This window comes from Uloborus diversus, chromosome 2, assembly GCF_026930045.1.
Source record: "Uloborus diversus isolate 005 chromosome 2, Udiv.v.3.1, whole genome shotgun sequence".
Classification (NCBI taxonomy): domain Eukaryota; kingdom Metazoa; phylum Arthropoda; class Arachnida; order Araneae; family Uloboridae; genus Uloborus; species Uloborus diversus.
This window is the reverse complement of record NC_072732.1, coordinates 112668638-112689720: the sequence shown is the minus strand read 5'-3', so window position 1 is coordinate 112689720 and position 21083 is coordinate 112668638. Positions and strand designations below refer to the sequence as shown.

Sequence of the window (21083 nt, the reverse complement as noted above, 5' to 3'; positions counted from 1 at the left end):
TGAATAGACTTAGCCGTATTTAAAATCTGCTTTAAAAAAACAGTAATAATTCGAATTTTATGTAACATGGAAGTTCCGAACACATTCTATCAGACGCAGCAAAAAATACTCTTTATTTTGTTACCAAATTTAAAATTTTTTAAAAATGTTTTCATTGCAAAAATCGCGAAAAACCTTTTAGAGGTTTTTAATTAATATGTTTGTTAATTAGGGTCATCCGAAGACGCAACCTAGCTAAGAACACTCTCGATGAACTCTCCTTTTCAACAAAAAAAGTTTTCCAAAATTGGTCCATCCGTTTAGGCTCTAGAGTGCAACAGAAACATACACACAAACACACAGACACGTCAAACTTATAACCTCCTTCTTTTGTGTGTCGAGGGTTAAAAATACAACTTGATAGAAAAATTTTAAGCAAAATGTGTGGGGGGGGGGGGGGGGGCGGATTTTGAAGCTTTGCCCCACCTCGGAAACTTCCTAGGTCCAGTACTGATAATTTACATTCCTTCATTTAATAACTCCCATTTTTATTCTTTCATTCACTTATTACCTTATTCGTTCAATCATTTTTTTTTTATATATTAACTTATTTATATATACATTTATTATTTTATTGTTTCATTTCCTTTTCATTTATTCTTTTGTTTACTTATTTATTCGATCAAAATTACCTAATAATCGAATAAAAACTATTTCATTAGACAAATATTATATTTTTCATTTTACCCCATGAAAAAAAACAAGTAAAAATTTCCCACCTTTTTTTGGAGGTACAAATTTAATGCCAAAAATAAAAAATGATGTTTCAACGCAAGCTTTGTCATAAAATATATTGTTCTTTCCTTATGTGCCGCAATTTTCAGAGCAAATCTTCAACTTGTTTATTCTGAGAAGAGCAATTTATCTAACTATTTCACTTTACCCCACATTCCTCTACTATTAATATAAAGTTTACAATTTATTTTATAATCAAAGAGTTTAAAATGTTTATTAAATAAGGGAAATTATAACCTTTAAAAAGAGGCAAAAAAGATTGCTTTTTAATCTCAGCATAAATGCTGTTTGATCTACAAACTTCGTTATTGGTAGATATGAGTCACATGATCAATTTTAATTTCATTGAATAACTCCTACAAAACTAATCACACAAACTTTATTTAAATGAAATTTCAGTCAAAACTCAGCTATGTTTTTTGACACAAAAAATTTTAAATTATTTCAAGATTTCCATAATAATGGGACATAAGTAAAAAAAAAATTTTTCTAGGTGGTTATTTTTGTTTATAATTGTTTTTACGTCAAAGACATAATTTAACTGATAATTTATATTGTTGCATTTCTCATGCAAATTACATTTTAAGTCCTAATATTTTGAAGCTGGGACATCTAATAATCTCCTTATTATTCCAAAACAAAACCTATTTTCATGAGTGCAACTCCAACATTTTAGAAAAGTCACTAGCTATAGAAACATGAGAAATGCTATTTAATAAATTTAAGTACTACTGAAATGATAACAGAAGTTGACAAATAAATTGATTCAATAACGCCCCAAAACCAAAAAATATATTCCGGTTATGCAACTGAGATAAAGGATTATGGAACATAAAATTCCAATAGCTTTCTAGAAGCTCTAGAAATAAAATTTTAAGTGAGGAATTATTGAAACATATAAATCCTATAAGGAACAATTAATGATATCAATCAGAAAAGAAAATATTCCAAAATGACATTATTTGTTTGCAGTAACTCATCAACTAATAATGACATTTTTAAGCATAAACTAAGAAAAGATACAGTTCAAATTGTTAGTGAAAAACTTAAACTCACAATAAAAACAAGAATAAATCAGACCAATTTCTGGAAGGATAATTTTATTACTCAAAACTGAATAACTTCAATTCACATAAAATCAGCAATAAACTTTAAATTGTAAAACAGCTTTAACAATATTTTATAATACATATTTTATTACATAAATATAATTAACTATATTTAATATTTATTTAACAATGTTTTACACGCTTTAGCACCAGCATATAAAGTTCATTTTTGTCAAATACTGACGTATAAAAAGCATCTATATTATCTATGTTACAAATGCATAATAAGACACTTTAATGCAATTTGAATGCCAATTCTTGAATGCCTATTTTATCAATATCTATCCCAAAACTTCAAATTCAGAAACTGCTATGATAGTACCTTATTTAAAATAATACTTAACTCATTAAAAATTTTATATAAAATTTATGTCTTCATAACTATCCGAGTAATTATGCAAAAAGCGGCTCAGACAAAAGTTTATGAACAGAGAAAAATAAACAAATAAAACTAGAAACTTTGTTCTGAAAGACGTACTATATATTTTTCAAAATAATAATATTCTTTTAAGCAGGAAATTTCTGAAAACAATATTAATAACACTTGAATTATTTTTCATACAAAAAGTTTCGTTTTGGAGCGTTTAACAAAATTAATTACAAAACTTTTTAATTCTTAACTCAACAAAATGCATCTTAGCTAAAATCACAGTTTGAATTCTGGCAACTAACTCAACGTTTTTAAAAGTATAGGTTTTTTAAAGCAAAAATTATTATAAAGCAACTTTTTTTAATCAAATTAATTTTGAAACATTTTTATTTAAAAAAAATTTTTAAGTAGATTTAAAAATATTGTACATAATAAATTTGAAGTAATGTTTCACAAGTAAAAAAACACATGAAATCACACTGGAAAAAAAAAAGTCTGATCAGAAAATGGTAATAAGTGGTTTCATATATGGCATATCAAATGAGAAAGAGACTATTTTAATCACTGGAACTACTGCTACTACTGCTACTACGACCACCCCATCCACCCTTATGCTTGTGCTTGTACAGTTTCTTCATCTTTTTGGGCTTCATCATTTTCCCAACCTTGATAAATAAATTATTGGATAAAATATAACAAACTCATTTTAAGACCTTGATTTTTTTTTTTTTAATTTGAACATTTAAATAAAAGTACAACACTTATAAAGTATTCAACAAACATTTCATTTTTAATTATTTTACTTTAGATATGGACAGCTCAGAGGGATTGCATTTAACCAGGCACGTGCGGTGGCCCAAGCTGCTGTAATCTAATTGTCTTCATATCATTATTCATACTTTATAATGTTTGTTTGAAACATATCTGTGTTTTCAGAGTAAAATGTGTTAATGCTAGTAACTGCCATGTAGAATAGAACATTTTTTATGCAGCAGGTAATACATAATACTGATTCATTACAAAAACACATTAAAATGCATATTGGCAAGATGTTAAGAAAATAAAAAATGACAAACTAGGGTCGAAAATATATAGCATTATAAAGTTCTACTAAAATACCAACATGTTTAGATTTTAGAAGCAAATACTGCATTTAATTCAACAGTTCATTTATAAATGAATGTCATGACCCCTATGACCGTCCCTTTGTATTTGCCACTGCACTCTGATGGGAATCCTTCAGCAGGTGCTTGTTGGGGCAAGTGTGTTTGCTCCCACAATACAGCAATGACGAAACAAATTCTAGGTTTTAAAAGATAAGGTTCCAATGTGAAGGAAACAAATGGAATTTGTTGAGGAATAATAAATTGAATTATTAAAACAAAATAATGTTTATGGCCATTCCACTAAAAACTCATTTTGTCCTGCATGTGGCAGTTCCTATACTTCATTAAAAAAAAAAAAAAAAAAAAAAAAAAGAAAGAAAGAATTTGATATGATAGTAACATTCTTAAGCAACAAAACTTTGTTCATTATCCTTTTAAATTGTTATTTTTAGTGAAATGTATGAAGTGTCATGTGTAGGACAAACTATTTTCCATAGAATAGCTTTAATAGCATTTTTTTTTTTTTTTTTTTTTTGATATTTGATGGTCCTAATAATGTCCTAAGATTTTGTCTAATTGTGTCCTAATTTTTTAAAAATCCCCACTCCAAACCTTGTGATACAACCAATATTGAAAACTCAAGAGATTATAAAAAGGAACATTAAACACAAAAATAATGCAAAACCAAATACTTTAAATTGAGATGACTTTTACCTAGACTACCGGCAAATACATGAAAAACGAATTACAATAAAAAGCTTTTTCCATACTTACAGGACTCTTGCTTAACATGTAAGCTCCAGCCAAAGCTGCTGCTCCACCTGCCATAGCTCCTCCAATAGGCATTGCACTACTACCAGAATGCTATTAAAAGCATTTCAATGCATTAAAGTTAACCCAAGCAAAATAAATATATATATCTTTTATTACAATTCTAATACATACAAAACAAAAAGTTTTATAATTTATATAAATATTTTTGGTCAGTGTTTCCTATGACCAAAAAAGGTGCAGGGTACTTCTAGATAAACAAGCACTTTAATCAATTAAAATGGCACTTTTTAAATAGAAGTTTTGTAGCAAAAAAGGTGCTTCTTTTTTACTTTTTTGTATACTATGTGCATACAAAACACAAGTATTTTTCAACAGTATTTCTTTTTCTTTAAACAAAAAAAAGTTTTTTAGTACTTGATTAAAACAAAAAGCTGAAAACAGAGGAAATTCTGATTTGCAATATTCAAATCCAATTCTAGTGGATGAGAAAAGTGATGGTGATGCATTTCAAAGTCAGGCTTGGTTTATTTTTGAGATGAAGTTTTGTTAAAACATCTAAGGGGCAAGGATGGTGATCGTTAACATAAAAGATTCAGGGTGTTGTACCTTCCCAAAAATGCCAGGGGGAAACACTATATCAGCAACACTGACAGCTTCAAAATGAACAAGAATACAGCTACTTAAGCTTTTTGCCTCCAACAATGGTATTAAATGCTCTTGTCCTTTGAGCAAGTTTTCTAGTCTTTAAGGCTGAGGTTTATGCCATCCCGAAGTGTTGCTATGAAATCAAGGCTACAGGAACACATGGGTTCACATCTGTTTTGATAGTCAACCAGAATTCTTTAGATTTTGATGAATAGTTCAGCTGCTAGTGACTGGTTTAAACGTATTTTTGCCTTTAGCAGTCCTTGCCACAGACAAAAACTCATGAAATAATTTCACTACTATGTTTAATGGTTGAAAGTTGATGCATTGAATTTTTCCCATTTACTACTTTGTTCGATTAAAAGTTTCATTACTTCTGTGTTTTCTTTTTACAGTAACATCTTGACGCTCTCACGTTCAAAATTTTACACTAAGATTTCCCAACAATGACACCAGATTATCATGACCTTTTAAACCAAACCCCTTAAATTCCTCCAACACTTTCTATTTTTCTCTAATGTATGCATGCATAACGACTCCCAAGCAACCACTAGCACTTTTACACGATGCAATGGTACATTTTGGATTATCCACTAAATAAGACCAACTTTTTCAGGTGGGTTTGAATGAGTTTGGTCGTACAAAGCACAACAAATACCACAATTAGAATAATCTGAGCATTATTTTATTAGATTATTTTAAAAGGATTAGCAAAATGTTTTATTACAAAAAATAACCGAGGTAAATGTTACATCATACGAGGTGTGATCAAAAAGTACGGTGAATGAATTTTTATAGCAGCAACTGCATAGGCGGATTTAGAACCAAGTTCCTGGGGGGGGGGGAGGCAGGATTTTTTTTTTTTTAGTTGTATTGATTACAACTGGCTGGATTTAGACTCTACGTGTCTCTAAGCCATTTCAGGTTTTGGGTCTCTTTAGTAGTCCGGACAACTTTTCTGTCAGTGACAAAAAAAGGCCATTTTTTAAAGCTTCCTACTCCCCACTATGCTTTAAATATAAGGTCTAAAGTGAAATAGAATATCCGCAATTTTAAGGGGTCCGGGGGTTTCTCCCCCTAAGGAATTTTTGTAAAACAGATGGAAAATTCTGCTTTTTGAAGCCTTATAAGGGGTAATTGGAACTACAAAAATATCGGAAACAAACAGCAAAATATTCTTTTGCAAATTACGATAATACACAATAGAAATTGTTTCCGAATTGACAAATCAATGACAGCAGTCCTCAGAGAGAAAAAGCGAGGAAGAAGAGAAGATTATACATTGTTATTTGCTTACATTGATTGTCGGTTCAATTCAATTAGTTTTTGATCTTGCCTCCAACCCACCCACAAATACAACAATGAATTAAATACAAAATGATCAATAGTAAAAAATGCTTTAAAAGAAATGATGTATACATATAGGAAACAAGAGAGCAATATGCTACCCATTTGGACAATTCATAATTTATACACTTGATAAGAAATAAAATTAAAGCACACTTTGCTTAGGAATTTCAAAAACTCATCTATAATCCGTTTCAAGGACTCGAGAACAATTAAAATTATTAAAGGCACTTCATTTGCCCTTTCCAGTCCCTGAAATTTAGTATTAGATTGTACAGTTTTCTATTTTAAGTTAAAAAGAAAAAAATTAAAAATTAATTTGAATTTTTACATTTGAAATTCAAATTATGTTTTTCGCAATCACGAGTGTGTGTGTGTGTATGTAGGCGTGTGTGTTTGTGCCTGTGTGCAGGTATGAGTGTGTGGGCAGTTGTGTGTATGTGTGTGTAGGCATGAGTATGTGGGTAGTTGTGCGTAGGTGTGTGTGTATGTGTAGGTGTCTGTATGTATGCGTGTGTGTGTGTGTATGTGTTTGTGTATGTGTGTAGGTGTATGTATGTGTTTGTGTATGCGTGTAGGTGTATGAATGTGTTTATGTATGTGTGTAGGTGTATGTATGCATTTGTGTAAGTGTATGTATGCGTGTGTATGTGTTTGTTTGCACGTGCGTGTATGTATGCGTGTTAGTGTAGGATATTGACGCAACCTGGAGACGGCTTTCGCTATAGGAGCAGCATCGTGAGGCGGCCGGTCCACGGTGATGGTGCGGCGGGTGGAGGTGGGAAAATAAAATGATAGGACGCCAAAAACAGTCAAGTGAAAGCAATAAGCAATCGTGATTGCTCAAAAAAAAACGAGATTTCTCATTACAACAATTTTTTTTTTCAAGTAAAAGCAGTGCGAAAAACAAAAAAAAATAGAGGTAGTGTTTTTCTCCCTCTGCGCTGAACAGATTAACAATATGCAATAGACACAAAGCAATACAAAAGAATTTCCAAAATTACTGCACTTGGGAAACATCAATGTATGAAGCATGTGAGTCACAAAAATTTATCTCAAGTAATGTGTTACAGAAATGTGAGAACCATGATTTTTACATTTTTGATGCAGGAAGTGGCAAGGAGCTAAATTTGACACATATCGACATTTCTCCCCCTACCGTCTCCCATATGTTATAAATTATGTTTATGGCTTGTAGACACACTTTTCCAAATTTTCAAGGTTTTCAAGCACTTTAAAAAGAAATTTATTTTTTCAAGTACTTTTCTTTTTTTTAAAGAACAAATATGAAGTTTTCAGGAGTTGGGGGCCTTCAACGAAACGAGTGCCCTAAGCAAAAGCTAGTTTAGTTTATAGGTAAATGTTTTTTTTTAAATCTTTGTTTCAGTTTCTAATTTGTTGAAACAATCTTTAATAATTTTAAGTATTTTCAGCTGATTACATAGCTTGTTCAGCCGATATTTTTACTCATGTACTTGCCCTAATGGTTTTCAATTCAAAGTAGTCATTTTCAACACATTTCAGCAACCCGGTGATGGCTTTACTCTCTTGTAACACCCCCAGTGTACGGTGCCCCCCCCCCCCCCATCAGAGAAGGACAGTCGCTATTCTCTACATCTTCATTTCTGAACTATTCAAAAGAAAAAAAAATCATGATTTTTTCTTTTATGATTTTGGAAGATGTGTTGTTACCATTTATCGAGTCCTCCCAAGACTGGGGGGCATTGCCCCCTCTCGGCCCCCCCATAAATCCGCCCATGAGCAACTGCTGAAGATACATCCATATGCTGTGATTTATCCAGTAATATGATCATATGAGACAAGTAGGGACTAGTTCTAACACGTTTGAACATGTCAGTCTTCAGCCAGAGCCACTAGAGTGAGGTTGAGTTTATTGTGTCTCTCTCGCAAATGGATTCCAAACAACGCATGAACATAAAGTTTTGTTTTAAGTTGCAAAAATCTCACAAAATGTTACGGCAATAATGTGGTAGCTCTGAAGACTGTGTACAAGTGGTATGACAGATTTAAATACGGAAATGATATTGTTGAAGACAAGCAGAGTGTGAGATGTCCATTAAGCTCAAAAACAGAAGTTGAATGTGCAAAACGTGGGAAAAAATGATTTGTTCCAACAGATGAATGACTATTTAAGAGCTGTAGGTAGATCTTAGCATCTCATATGGTTCCGTTCAAATCATATTAACTGATGAGTTGCATACGAGACGAGGGAGTACAAAATTTCTTCCCAGACTTTTGAGTGATGAACCGAAAGAAGATCGTGTTTTGCGAGTTTTTGGCCGGAAAAGTGTTTCTTTCTGTCCACATCCGCCATACTCAACGGATTTAGCATCATGCAACTTCTGGCTCCCCCTGAAAAGTAAAACTGTGCTTAAAGGGAAACGTTTTGAATCATTGTTGATATTGAGAGGGCCACGACCGAGCAGCTGAAAGCCCTTCCGAAAGACGCTTTCCAGAAATGCTTTCAGTCATGGATAAGTGCATTGCTCGCCAAGCACACTACATTGAAAGAGATTAAATCAAATTATATGTAACCTTATTACTTTTTAATAAAAAATTATTTACCCTATTTTTTGATCACACCTTTTATTTACACTTGGTATTAAAAAATCTTCTTTTATGAAACATATAAAAGATAATTCTTATATCAAACAAATTCATGCAGCACAGTAACTACTCTATCAATTCTATTTTCAGAAGAAGGTGTATACTTCAAGGAATATTTTCCTAAATTATAATGTAGTTAGAACAAATTGTTCATTAGATTAAAGATTAAATGAAATCAGAGTTCTGGTTTTACAAGATATTTATTGCAGTTACCATGCATAGAAGTGTTAATTAAGCTGACAAATTTTTAGCCTAAACATAGTTTCCTGACCTAAAAAATGCGATATAGGACATCTAAAAATTACTTCCTGAAAAGATGTACTATTTATGTACATCCATAGCTGCCAACCTCAAGATAAAAAAAATAGGAGCACTTAAGGGAAAAAATAGGAGCAATGAGGGTTAAAATAGGAGCACCAAATCGTAGTCTGTGCTAAACCTTTCTTCTGTACCGTAAGCTTCTATAAATTCTAAGCACCATTACAATGCGTTTCTGAATTTCCATGTTATAATTTCAACAAAACTACAACCAAGTTTAAAATAAAATTATTTTACATTAAAAAAGCATCATTACGTAGGTACATATTGAAAAGTAAAAAAAAAAAAAAAAAACAAGATTACTGTTTGATTTAATAAAACTGCAACCCTTTTTAAAAATATTCTTCTTTCATACATATCCTACATGTATTGAAAATGCATTGCATAAGAACACATTGAAGATTTAAAAAAAAAAAACATGATTACTTCTTATACTTGGAAGTAAAGAAACTTCATAGTAAAGGTCAAGACTCCGAAACCTTCTAAGTGGCCAGTGGCCACTAGACTCCAAAAGCTTAGTGGCCACCACTGTCGCCAAGTTTTGAAACACAAACTGGAGGGGGGGGGGCAGTTTTTACAACTTTCATTAAAAAAATAGATGAATAAGACTTTGCACATTCTAAAATAGAGTTATTCAATACTTTTTTTGTACATGGAAAATTCAAGTTAAAACAGGTTTCTGATTTATTAAAAAATAAATAAATAAATAAATAAATACATAAATGAGAAGTCAGCAGGAACTTTCATTTTAGATGAAATAGTTTCAGTTTATAACAAAGCCTCCGAGACAATAAGGATCAAACACATAAAATTTCCCTTTCAAAAAAAAAAAAAAATCAATAAATAATAATAATAATAAAAAAACATAACTCTTTGCCTTTTGTTATTTTTAATAGTTTACATTGAGACAAACAACCAATTCTGTTTTCGGAAACTTAGGCTAATAATAGTCTTGTCTACTTTCATGTTGCAAATGACCAAACATGGCAACAACGCGAAAAATTTAAGATGATAGATTTTTGAATTTGTTGCATTAAAAGTAATTATAAATAATTAATAATCCTTAAAAAACTAAAATTTAGATGAAATAGATAGTTTTTAGCACATTAGCATCTAAACCAATCAAGATAAAATAATATTCTGAAGAAAAAAAATTTTGCATTTTTCAAGAAAAAATTAAGAATTTTCCGAAAAAAAAAAAAAAATAAGAAGCCCATTTTGCATTATTTTCAATAGTTTGCATTGCAATAAACATCTAATTCCAATTTTGAGAACTTGATCACTTTAAGAGTCTTGTGTACTTAAATCTCGCAAATGACCAAATATGGCGACTAAGTCAAAAATTCAGATATGAAATTTTGAATTTGTTGCATGAAAATAATTTAAAAATAAAAAATCCCCATTACACTACAATTTAATTGTGAAGTTTTAGCACATTCGTGTCCAAAGCAATAGGGATAAGATGAAATTTTAAATAGTATAATTGTTTTCATTTCTCAATAAAATTATTTAAAATAACCAGAAAAAAAAAATATTTTGCAGCACATTCTGCTTATTTTTATTAGTTTGCAGTTAAAAGAAACCCCCAATTCTGTGTTGTCTTTGAAAACGAAAGCACTTAAGCATCGTCTACTGGGGCATTCCAAGGTATTTTTGACATTTATATAGAGTCCGTAACGTGACCTTTTTTGCCATAACTTTTTAATTTACTGTTTGATTAGCATATTATTTTATTCTGATCTTTTCCTACCAACACACCAGCTCAAATTAAAATAATTTGCAAATCAAACGGTAAATTAAAAAGTTATGGCAAAAAAAGTTCACGTTACGGACTCTACATAATGTCAAAAATACCTTGGAATGCCCCTACTTCCATCTTGTGAATGACCAAACATGGCGGCTACGTTTTGCACATAACTGAAATACTCGATGAAAAAACGATGTTCTCCGATCAATCAAACGCTCCCGCTCAGTGTTTATCCTACACTAATGCTTCCAGAGCATCAAATTGCTTTCTTTTTTGTTGAGTTTGTGCACAATTCCTGCCTTAAGGAAATTTCTTCTTTTTCCTCAGAAATCGAAAAGTGTACAAGCAAAGTCAAAAAAACGGAGTTTTTAGGAATAAATCGGATTTTCGGAGTACGCAATTAAAATCGGAGAAACTCCGGGAAAAACGGAGCACTTGGCAGCTATGTACATCTTTTCACAATTTTGATTTAATTCATCATTATAATTTTATATTTTATGAGCAATGTATATAGTCATACATGAATTATTCAGTTGATATCCAAAAAGATGTACTTTTAAATCGTAGAATTATACCATGAAACAAATATACTTACATGAAATTTATTTATATGAATATCTTAAATGTAATTAGTTATAGAGAAATGTAGTTAATTACAAAGAAATGTAATTAATTATATAGAAACCAGCAAGAACAAGTAAAACTAAATGCAAATGCTATGCATATGAAATTCCTTCCACACTTTAAAGTGTATTCAATATTGAGTGATTTGTATGTATGGTAAAATTTGAAACTACAGGATCGATAACAGAAGAAAGAGTCAACCACCTGCAACTTACACCATGCTTGTTTCCACCCAAAAGTGAAGAAACGCCTCCTAATAAGGCTCCAGGTCCAGCCCCCATTCCAGGCATACCATGCCCATGTTTATTCTTTTTGTGGTGCTTTCCTCCCATTAAAGTAGAACCGGCAACACCAGCCAAAGCAGCTGCTCCAGCTGCGGCTAAAGGACCCAAATTCATGCCACTACCACTTTTGTTTTTCTCTTGGTCCTAAAATTAAATGCAAAGAACAAATATAATTATTTCAAATTGATACTAGAAAAAAATTAAAACATTATAATTAAAAAAATATAGAAACTTTTTTTTAAACATATATTTGAATGGATAAAATAGATGAAAAATTTTAATAACAATACATAAAATAAAAAGTAAAAACAATAAGCAAAGTAAAAATCAGAGAAAAAAATTCTATTTATCTGTTAATTAAAAAACTCAAGTGGGGTGTTTCTAATTTCGTGTATTGGATAATCTTTTCTTGTGGAATCTCTAAAACACCACTACATTTATATGGGTCATTTTTCAAAAAGTGTAACTTTTCTGTCACATGCCTTTTACAGTAAAAACTTTAAGGAAAAATTCATTTAACAATACTTTTTAATTTCATCAAAAATATATCTATTTAAAAATGCCTCCATTTTTTAACAATAATTTTTATTTTAGTGTATTTTTGGTTCACAACATGTGAATTCTCACCTCCGTGGCACGTCACACTTTGTGTGACTGTTTATGTTGCTTAATAACTTGTTTAATTAAAAGTATATACTTATTTATTTATTATTCCTTTCACAAGTGTCTCAAATACTAATTGTTTAAATACATTGAATTTTTTAATTTTGTGTTTTAGTTTGTTTCAGTAGGATAAGGACTCATGTCATACAATAAATTCTCAACTCCATTACCTAAACACAAAAGGCCATTCCTCATTAACACGTTGCAATAAAGGCATCACATTTTATTTTCCACAATACAAGGGAGCCCCATTGCTTATTTTCAGCCATAAAGAAGTTGTGAGATTTTGGTCAAAAAACAAGAAGATAGATTTCATTTTAAAAACAAAGTGCAGTTATTGTGACTTCTCACCTCGGTGAACTTAAATTTCAGGGATGTAAATTAATGTAAAAAAGAAAAAAAAAGTGAACATGTTTTTATATGTTTAACGTGTCCAGATTGTAGCAACGAAGAAAAAAAATATTTCCCTGAAAAATGTACCCTATTAAATGGTGGCCTATATGAATGGAAAATTGTTTGCCTCCGTGACAAACCTTATCAATGTCATTATTTCTGAGGTGAAAATATATGATGGAGGGGAAATTCATCAATTTTAGGCATTCTACCAAAATTATAAATTGCCAGTATATTCTAAAATTTACTAAATACTATTTTTTAACACACATTTGAACTAAAAGGATAACTACTAATTAAAACAATGTAAGCGAGAAAAAAGTAAAAGTTAAAAAGAATTTATAAAACACTATTTAATTTGAACATTTTTCAATGAAGCTAAAAAGACTAGGAATGATAATCAACAGACAAAAGTAATAGTTTGAAACTGATTTACTGTATTACTGGTTGCAACCAAAATTTAAAATAAACTTGAGGGAATTTAAGAACCCCAGAATGGAACGACGATCTATATGCACGCACACCCCTCAACCCCAGCTTTCTAGTGAGTTCCGTAAAAACCTTCATTGCACTACATCCCCCCCCCCCCAACCTTCATTTTTTGTGAGAGAAACAGTCTAAAGTGGAAAAAAATATTGGAATGTCTCCAACTTTTTTTCGTTATGAAGAGATTTTTTCAATGTATTGAAATAATTTTTCTATGTAATGGAAATGGAAATTTGCTGTGAGTTCAAATTTGAGAAAACTCTATGTGTGGAAGTTCGATATATGGAAGTTTAACTGTAATTATCTTATATGAAGCGAAGGAAACATAATTAGTCATATTAGCGGATTAATTACATGTGTTTTAAATATCATAAAATTGTTTTCAAATCAGTGAACTATTATTACTCTTTGCTCTTATTTATACTCTTTTTTTTTCCAAACTCAATTCATGTAATACTTTCAAAAGTATAACTAGCAGCAAATTATTTAAAATGTTCAGAGAAACAAGCAAGTTACTCACAGGATAAACAACATGTGTTCCTGGATAAGGTCCAGGTTGTCCTGGATAAGTACTTTGGGATGGATGCATTCCCTGAGAAGGATATCCACCATGTTGTGAAGGGTAACCACCTGACTGAGGTGGGTATCCACCTGCCTGAGAAGGATAACCACCTGATTGAGATGGGAATCCACCTGGCTGAGAAGGATAACCACCTGATTGAGGAGGATATCCACTAGGTTGAGAGGGATAACCACTTGGTTGGTGTGGATATCCACCAGATTGAGAGGGGAAACCACCCGACTGAGGTGGATATCCCTGTGGGTTTGCATTTGAGCCAGGCACTGGACCATAAGGTGTTCCACTAGATGGAGAAAACGGTGAAACACGGCCTGTAGGATATGCATTGCTGGGTGAAGTTGGCCCTAAGTTGGAAGCTGGAGGGTAAGGATTGTAAGCACTTGCAGGAGATTGAGGGGAATAACCGCCTGGTGTAGGCCCAAATGTTGGATTTGTTGGGTATGGTAAAGATGACATATCATATGGAGAAGCTGGTCTCCCAGTTTGAGGCTGTAAATAAGAAAATGAAAACAATGAAAGAAATATCCCCAACAGCTTAAATATAAAATCCTTAATAATCTAACAGATTTGAGGCAAATAAGAATACATTTAAATAATACAGTAAACTCAGATTAGATATGGCATCACAGAAAATTCTCTTCAAACTAATAGGCTGTATGTTTTAAATTTGTTAGCTAAAGTACAGAGCTAGATAATGTAGACGCATGCATGCACGCCATGTGCAGATACATTCATTGACGTGACACATTCGTCACGGAGTTGCACATTGTCCGATAATCGTAAAACTTCTTTAATAAAAGATAAAGATTAGATCAATTGAAGATCAATTTGAAATGAATAAGAGGTAAAGATAATATCTTTACCTCTAATTTGTTTTAAATTAATATAGAAATTATTTATTTAGATTGCAAAAAATATTACAAGATAGTATATACGCAAGTGCGTTTGGTGGATGAATTCGCTGCTATCTGGATACTAATAGCCACAAAATCTATTTGAGAGATATTCTCACCAATTCATTTTAAAAGCTAAGTGGAAACTAAATGTAAAGTTTCTACTCACTTGTATTTCTTTAATAATGAATAAGCATTTAATATTGTCCCGTCCCTTTAAAGGACTCTGGTTTCAAATCGTGTATCGGAAAAACAATGTGCAAACATCAGATCGACTTCAAACGACGTGTTTGTCAGGAAGAAGGACGTGACGTCAGAGCATGAGCAGATGTGTGATGTAATCTTCCGATGACTCCGAAGCAAATTGATTGTTCTGGAAGGATCAAGACTGGTTCTTACGTACGCATATCCGGAGTGACGTGCCGCGTGTGCGGTGATAGGATATAAGCTGATGGAATGAGAAGGAAATCACTTCTGCTCGCGTTTCTCATTTTCGACTGACAATAGTCATATTTTTAAGAGGATCGTTCGCTGTTGAAGCAACGTCCTGAACTTAGGAGATGGCTGTTAGGATTTCGCCATGAGAGTTAGGGACTTAATTCTTTTTTGAAACATTTTAGAATATATCTTGTTAGGGTGTCAAATTTTTTTTTTGGAAAGATGTCCTTTTGGAACATGAAGATTGATTTGAGTATTGTTGAAATCCCTCATACTTGTTTATACTATTTACAGAGGTTTTTATGATTTACAGTTGTTAATTATTAGATTTATAAATAAAATGATTTAGTTTTTCAATTTTAGTTCTGACAAATCATTCACTATATAGCTACAGAAATGCGAAATGGAAAGGCATCTGCTAAACCTTAGGTGTTTACCTTCCTTACAGGAGTTAGACACAAATTGTTAGGTCAACAGATACATTCACTGCCAGCACGCGCATCTCGCAATAATCATTCAAATTCTCACTGCGTAATTCTAATTTATTTTAAACTGATATTATTTAATTAATTTGTAAAAGTTATAAATAGATAGCATAAACAAAAGCGCGTAAGGTGTATACATTCGCTGCTGTGCGGATACATTTGCGGTGGGCACACGCCTCTCGTGATAATCGTTCAAGTTCTTACTTTTCACTTTTAATTTGCTTTAAACTGATATTATTCAATTAATTCGTAAAAATTATTAACAGATAGTATGTACGCAAGCGCGTAAGGTGAATATACTCGCAGCAGTGCGGATACATTCATTGTGAGCACACGCATCATGCGACAATCATTTAGGTTCTCCTTCTTTACTTCTAATTTGTTTAAAATTAATATTACTAATGTAAAACGTAGTAATCATAGCTAGAGAATATAGATGAGCGCAGATACATTTTCTGATGTAAGAAAATATTTGCTGCTTTGCGGATATATTCATCCCGGACATGTGCATCTCGCCATAATCACGAGTAATGTTCTAGTTTCTCACCTGTCCTTTTTTTTCCTTTTGATAAAAAATTATTAAAATGTTGAGCCTCCCTTTTCTTCTATGCATCAAGTGGTGACAACTGAGCAAATCTTTTCATGTGCCTTTGTATTTCCATTTTTTCTCTTTATTTTGTGCTTATATCAAATCAACAAAGCACCTCTGTGGCTTTAAAGCTTATCATATGGGGCCAGCAAGTTCACACTTGCCATATTTTTGGAATTTTGCACTGCACCCAGCGTAAGCGCCACTCTTTCAGTTTTTACAAAAAATTTGAAAATATAAGTTGTTTCTGTTTTTTTTTCTGAAGATGTCTGGAACGTAATTTAAACAGCTTAAATATTTCAAAAAAATAAAAATTCTTAACTACTAACTGACAGTTAATAACTCTAAATCTGACAACCACGGACTTTGCTGAATTTCGGATCGCTGTTGAAAATTTTTACATTGAGCATGAAAAAAACTTTGAACGATCGCCTTTATGGATGTTTAAAAAAGTTATGAACTTACTTTGAAATAATTGCAGAATAAACTCACTTAAATTTCTGCACCTTAGTTCAAAAAACGATGCTTAAAGCAGGAGATTCGAACATTACCGCAAAATAAGAATTCCGCAAATTTTCCCAGTCTTAACTCGAAAGTTTGGACATTTTTCAATTTTAGCTCAATTATTTTAACTAAAAAATAAAGACATAAAACACATTCTGGCATAATTTTATATTATCTTCCCGTTAAATAAAAAAAGACTTAAATTACAGTAAAAGCTAATTAGCTTGCAGATACTTTTGAGTTGCATGCGTAGATACTTTATATTTTTATCTGACTCTGCTTAAGTATTGTTTGGAAATGTGTTAACTACATGAATAATATTGTACAAAAATTTTGAGTTTTAATTTTAAATATCTATGTTTGACTAGTTTACATGTTTCAAAATATCATTGATAAGGAAATAAACCTCTGTGAGCAAAGATTTTCCTTTACTTTCTTGTACAGACATTTTGGAAAAGAAGTATTAAGTTTTTTCTGAGAAAAAAAATAGATTGCCACACCGAAATGAGCAAAAAAATTCTACCATTTCTACAGGAGATTGATTCCCCCCCCCCCCCCGGTATTTTTAGGAGGAAGCTGCACCATGCCCCCTTTCAGGCAACATTTGATAAACTCTGCCAACTTGCTCAAAAGGTAAAAATTCACTCCAGCATGGTTTTGAAATGTGACTCTTGTCATCCTTGTCCTCTAGAATGGGTGTGGTAAGAATATACAACAACAATTGGTTCTTTTTTACTACAGATTTCTTTTGAGAAAGTCAATTGAAGAAGTGGTCTTTTACCAGGATGCACCTTGTCCCATTTTAGATCTAGGGTGGGGGTTCCTGAACTTTTGCAATTCAGGGCACCTTGGCCTATCTTTGTTATAATATATGCACTAGTTGCGTTGCCCAGCCTTGCATGGTCTACCTCGAAAATAAAAGTTACGTCAAGTGACGCATGTTCAACAATCAGGCTTCAACTAGAGGAAAAAAAATACTGTAAAATTTCCCGTAAAAGTAATCTTTCTCAAAGAATGAAAACGGCAAATCCAAAATTCCCTAATAAATTAAACGCAACCTTCCTAATTATCTTCTGCTGGCAGTACAAAAAAAAAAGAAAGAAAGAAGATAAATTGCCAAATAATAATCAAAAGGAGACATTTCTATCTCAAAACAAAAACAAAATTTTAATCGGCAACAGTTGAGAAAAAAAAAGTGGCAAACTTCTGAATGGTTTTCATGCTAATTTAAAATGAGATAACGCGCAAACAATAATTTTCCGACATGAAATTCTCTTCCATTAGGCATAAAAATGCTTTTAAATTTTTCCTGATGTTTTTACAGCCTTGGTTCATTTTTTGAAATTCAAAGGAATTAATCATTTTCAGATGTATTTTTGCGGGCTTTCGAATGGCGGATAACTATCGGATAACTATTTTGTGTAGAAAGATCCATTTAATGCCATTTTTGGGCCCTGAAACTAAAATTCAAGCGGCTCGGTACTTTTTAAATATTTACCCCCCCCCCCCCCCCCTACGTTCCTTCTAGGGTACCTCCCTGCCAAATTTGGTTGCGATCCAAAGTAATCTGCGGATTTGTATTGAGAACATACATACACACATACATATTCTCTGTTTTATTTATATAGATAATTATTGTGGACATTTTGCGGCACCCAGTTTGTGAACCCCTGATCTAGGCGAAACACTAAGAATGCATTTTGTAATTTTAGCAACTATTTGAGATAAATAAACTCAAAACCATTTTCGTAAAGTATTTTTCAGAGAACCATTGTTGGTGTGCAATAAATATACAGTCAAACACACTTATAAATAGCACAAAGGAACCATGATATTTGTTCGTTACAGCCAAGTGCTCACAAAAACTGGGCTTGTGAAAAAAATCATGAAAATTCATATGCACTTGCTTTATTATTTTTTTTTAATTTCTGTACAATACCAAAGTTAGCTACGATTTGCTTTGAATGGTTTCATTGTTTTTTTTTGTTTTTGTTTTTTTTTTTTTCAAGAAATACTCATGGTCTGGAAAACATTGTCATTTGCACCCCAGGCTTCAGAAATTTTTTTAACATTTTTCTGCATATCAAAAGCATGAACTATGAAGAGCTTGAAATGTTTCACAATTGTCATTATCATCATTAGTGTTTTTTTTTTATATTTATTTATTTACTTTAGCTTGAATTTGCCCTGCAATATCTTTGGAATTGACAACATCACTGTCAGCAAAAATATAACTTTAAAATTCTTCCACAAATTAAAAAGAAAATGACCATCACCACTGGTTCTTAGGATTAACGGCTCATCACTATCTTTGGGTTGAGTTTAGAATGATATGAGAGTTTGACTGTATGTCATTGCATCTACTCTTAGAATGTAATCTATACTAAGATTTTTTTCATTTTCAACTTACTGAAATAATCTATAAGTATCCTAATTCAACTAACACTAAAAGTCAAACACTTATTTATCTAACATTAATTAAAATACTTATCATGAAACAAAACTTAAGACAAATTTGTTTTATCAATGCATCAGATGTAACTTGTTCCATTTGTAACAAGAATCCCCCCCCCCCCCTAGGAATAAGACTACACCAAAAAAAAAATTTTATAAACATCCACTCAAAATGATGAATACTGCAGTGGGTTTTTTTCCCCTTTTATTGAGGGCACCACTGAATAATTATGTGCAACGTGTCCTTAAAAAAATTCCCCGTCCTTGTGTTATAGTATGTGGAACTACAAAATAAGGTCCAAGAAAAAGGAAAGAATTCCCCTTCTTTAGTTTAAGTATAAGCAATTCTTGTTGTTATCAAGTTTTTTTACATGATACAATAACTTTAAAAATGTCAATTTCAGATTCTAGGTTCATATAAACACAAAATCACTTAAAATAACAGAGATTACATAAAAAAGAAAGGAATGTACAAACAGAAAACAAATGTAGAGAATCAGGTATCCAGTTTCAATATGATCTCTATATCTGATCAACAAGAGATACCGGAATTCTGATTGCAAAATAACTCCCTATCTGAGGCATCTCAATATATAATGGTATGGTTATTTTTTTCTCCATATCAAGTATTTTAAGTGAACATTTAAGAGATTGGAAACATGAAAGGTTTTCAAAGGCCTAAAATCGTTAATGAAATTTAAACAAATTTTCAAGAATTCTCAAATTGTGGAAATAATGTTCAAGAAAGTTAAACATTCAATAGAACTATGTACATGCGATGAAAATATATCAACAAAATTTAAATCAAACAAGTAATACAAACCGTGATATTACTCTGAGTTCCAGGACTTAGAACAAATCCAAGGGGCTTTACTATTTCTTCACCTGATCCCTAAAATATTCATATACAATTATATACAAAGAATATTGATGAATTTGATTTTCCCTATACAGAAAATTATAAAATGAATGAAATGGTGTTATTTGTCTAGGGCAATGATGTTCAAATAGGGTATACTCCACGTACCCCGTACACTTTCAAACATTTTTTAGACATATAGCATATACCCTCAAGCTTCAAAATTTTTCATATTATGATATATTATGTATATGATCGCACATACTTTTTGTGAATAACTGATACTGGGAGTATACTCTCAGAAAAATTGATAGGAACATCATTGGTTTAGGGTTGTTTTCACAAGAAATTTTACAAGTTATATAAAAAATCAATTAGACAAATAATTTTTTGCAACATCCAAAATTGTTACTTAATTTTTGTTAATTTTGGAAAGCATCATCCATTCCCACAAACCATATTTTCAAAATAAAACGGAAAAATTTTTGATGGCCTGTCATAAATTTCTAGTACACAGGGTTGCCACGGAAGTTCAAGAATGAAATTCCCTGACATTTCCAGGTTTTCCAGGTGGTTTTGAGAAAAATTCCAGGTTATCAATCTCCATCTTCATTTTGCAATTTTAATATATACATCTCAAATTTTGATAAAACTTACCTCATTTTCAAACTTTACAAACAATGGCTACCAAATTTAATTTACTCAAGCTGAAATAACCAAAAATATGTACTAAGGGTGGTTCAATTTTTTTTTCTCTCTCGGCTCGAGTCCAAGACACCCCTTATTTTTTTTAGACTTACTAATAGTATTGTGCTGTAAAAATTTTAGCTTCTTGCTCAAATTTTGAGAGGGTGCTCAATGACCCCTCCATTTAACATTAGCTCTAGCATAGAAAAAGTCAAATTTAGAAACATTTAATTTCCCCAGCTGTTTTTTTTTATGTAAATAATTATTTTATTGCAATGAATATGCATATAACTCATGTAGATTATAGTATGTAACATTGTTTTTTC

At 31.7% G+C, this 21083-nt stretch overlaps 1 protein-coding gene across 1 annotated transcript in view; it reads right to left on the bottom strand.

Annotated features, from left to right (window-relative positions):
• Positions 1–1861: 1861 nt before the first annotated feature.
• Positions 1862–21083, bottom strand: part of LOC129215993 (basic salivary proline-rich protein 2-like) — a 39357-nt gene continuing 20135 nt past the window's right edge. The window contains exons 5-9 of the mRNA XM_054850125.1: positions 20035–20103; positions 13789–14337; positions 11658–11870; positions 4134–4223; positions 1862–2918 (exon numbers count right to left, since the gene is read on the bottom strand). Of these exons, the coding sequence (XP_054706100.1) occupies positions 2811–2918; positions 4134–4223; positions 11658–11870; positions 13789–14337; positions 20035–20103 (1029 nt within the window). The 3' untranslated portion in view covers positions 1862–2810. The remainder of the gene's footprint in view (positions 2919–4133; positions 4224–11657; positions 11871–13788; positions 14338–20034; positions 20104–21083) is intronic.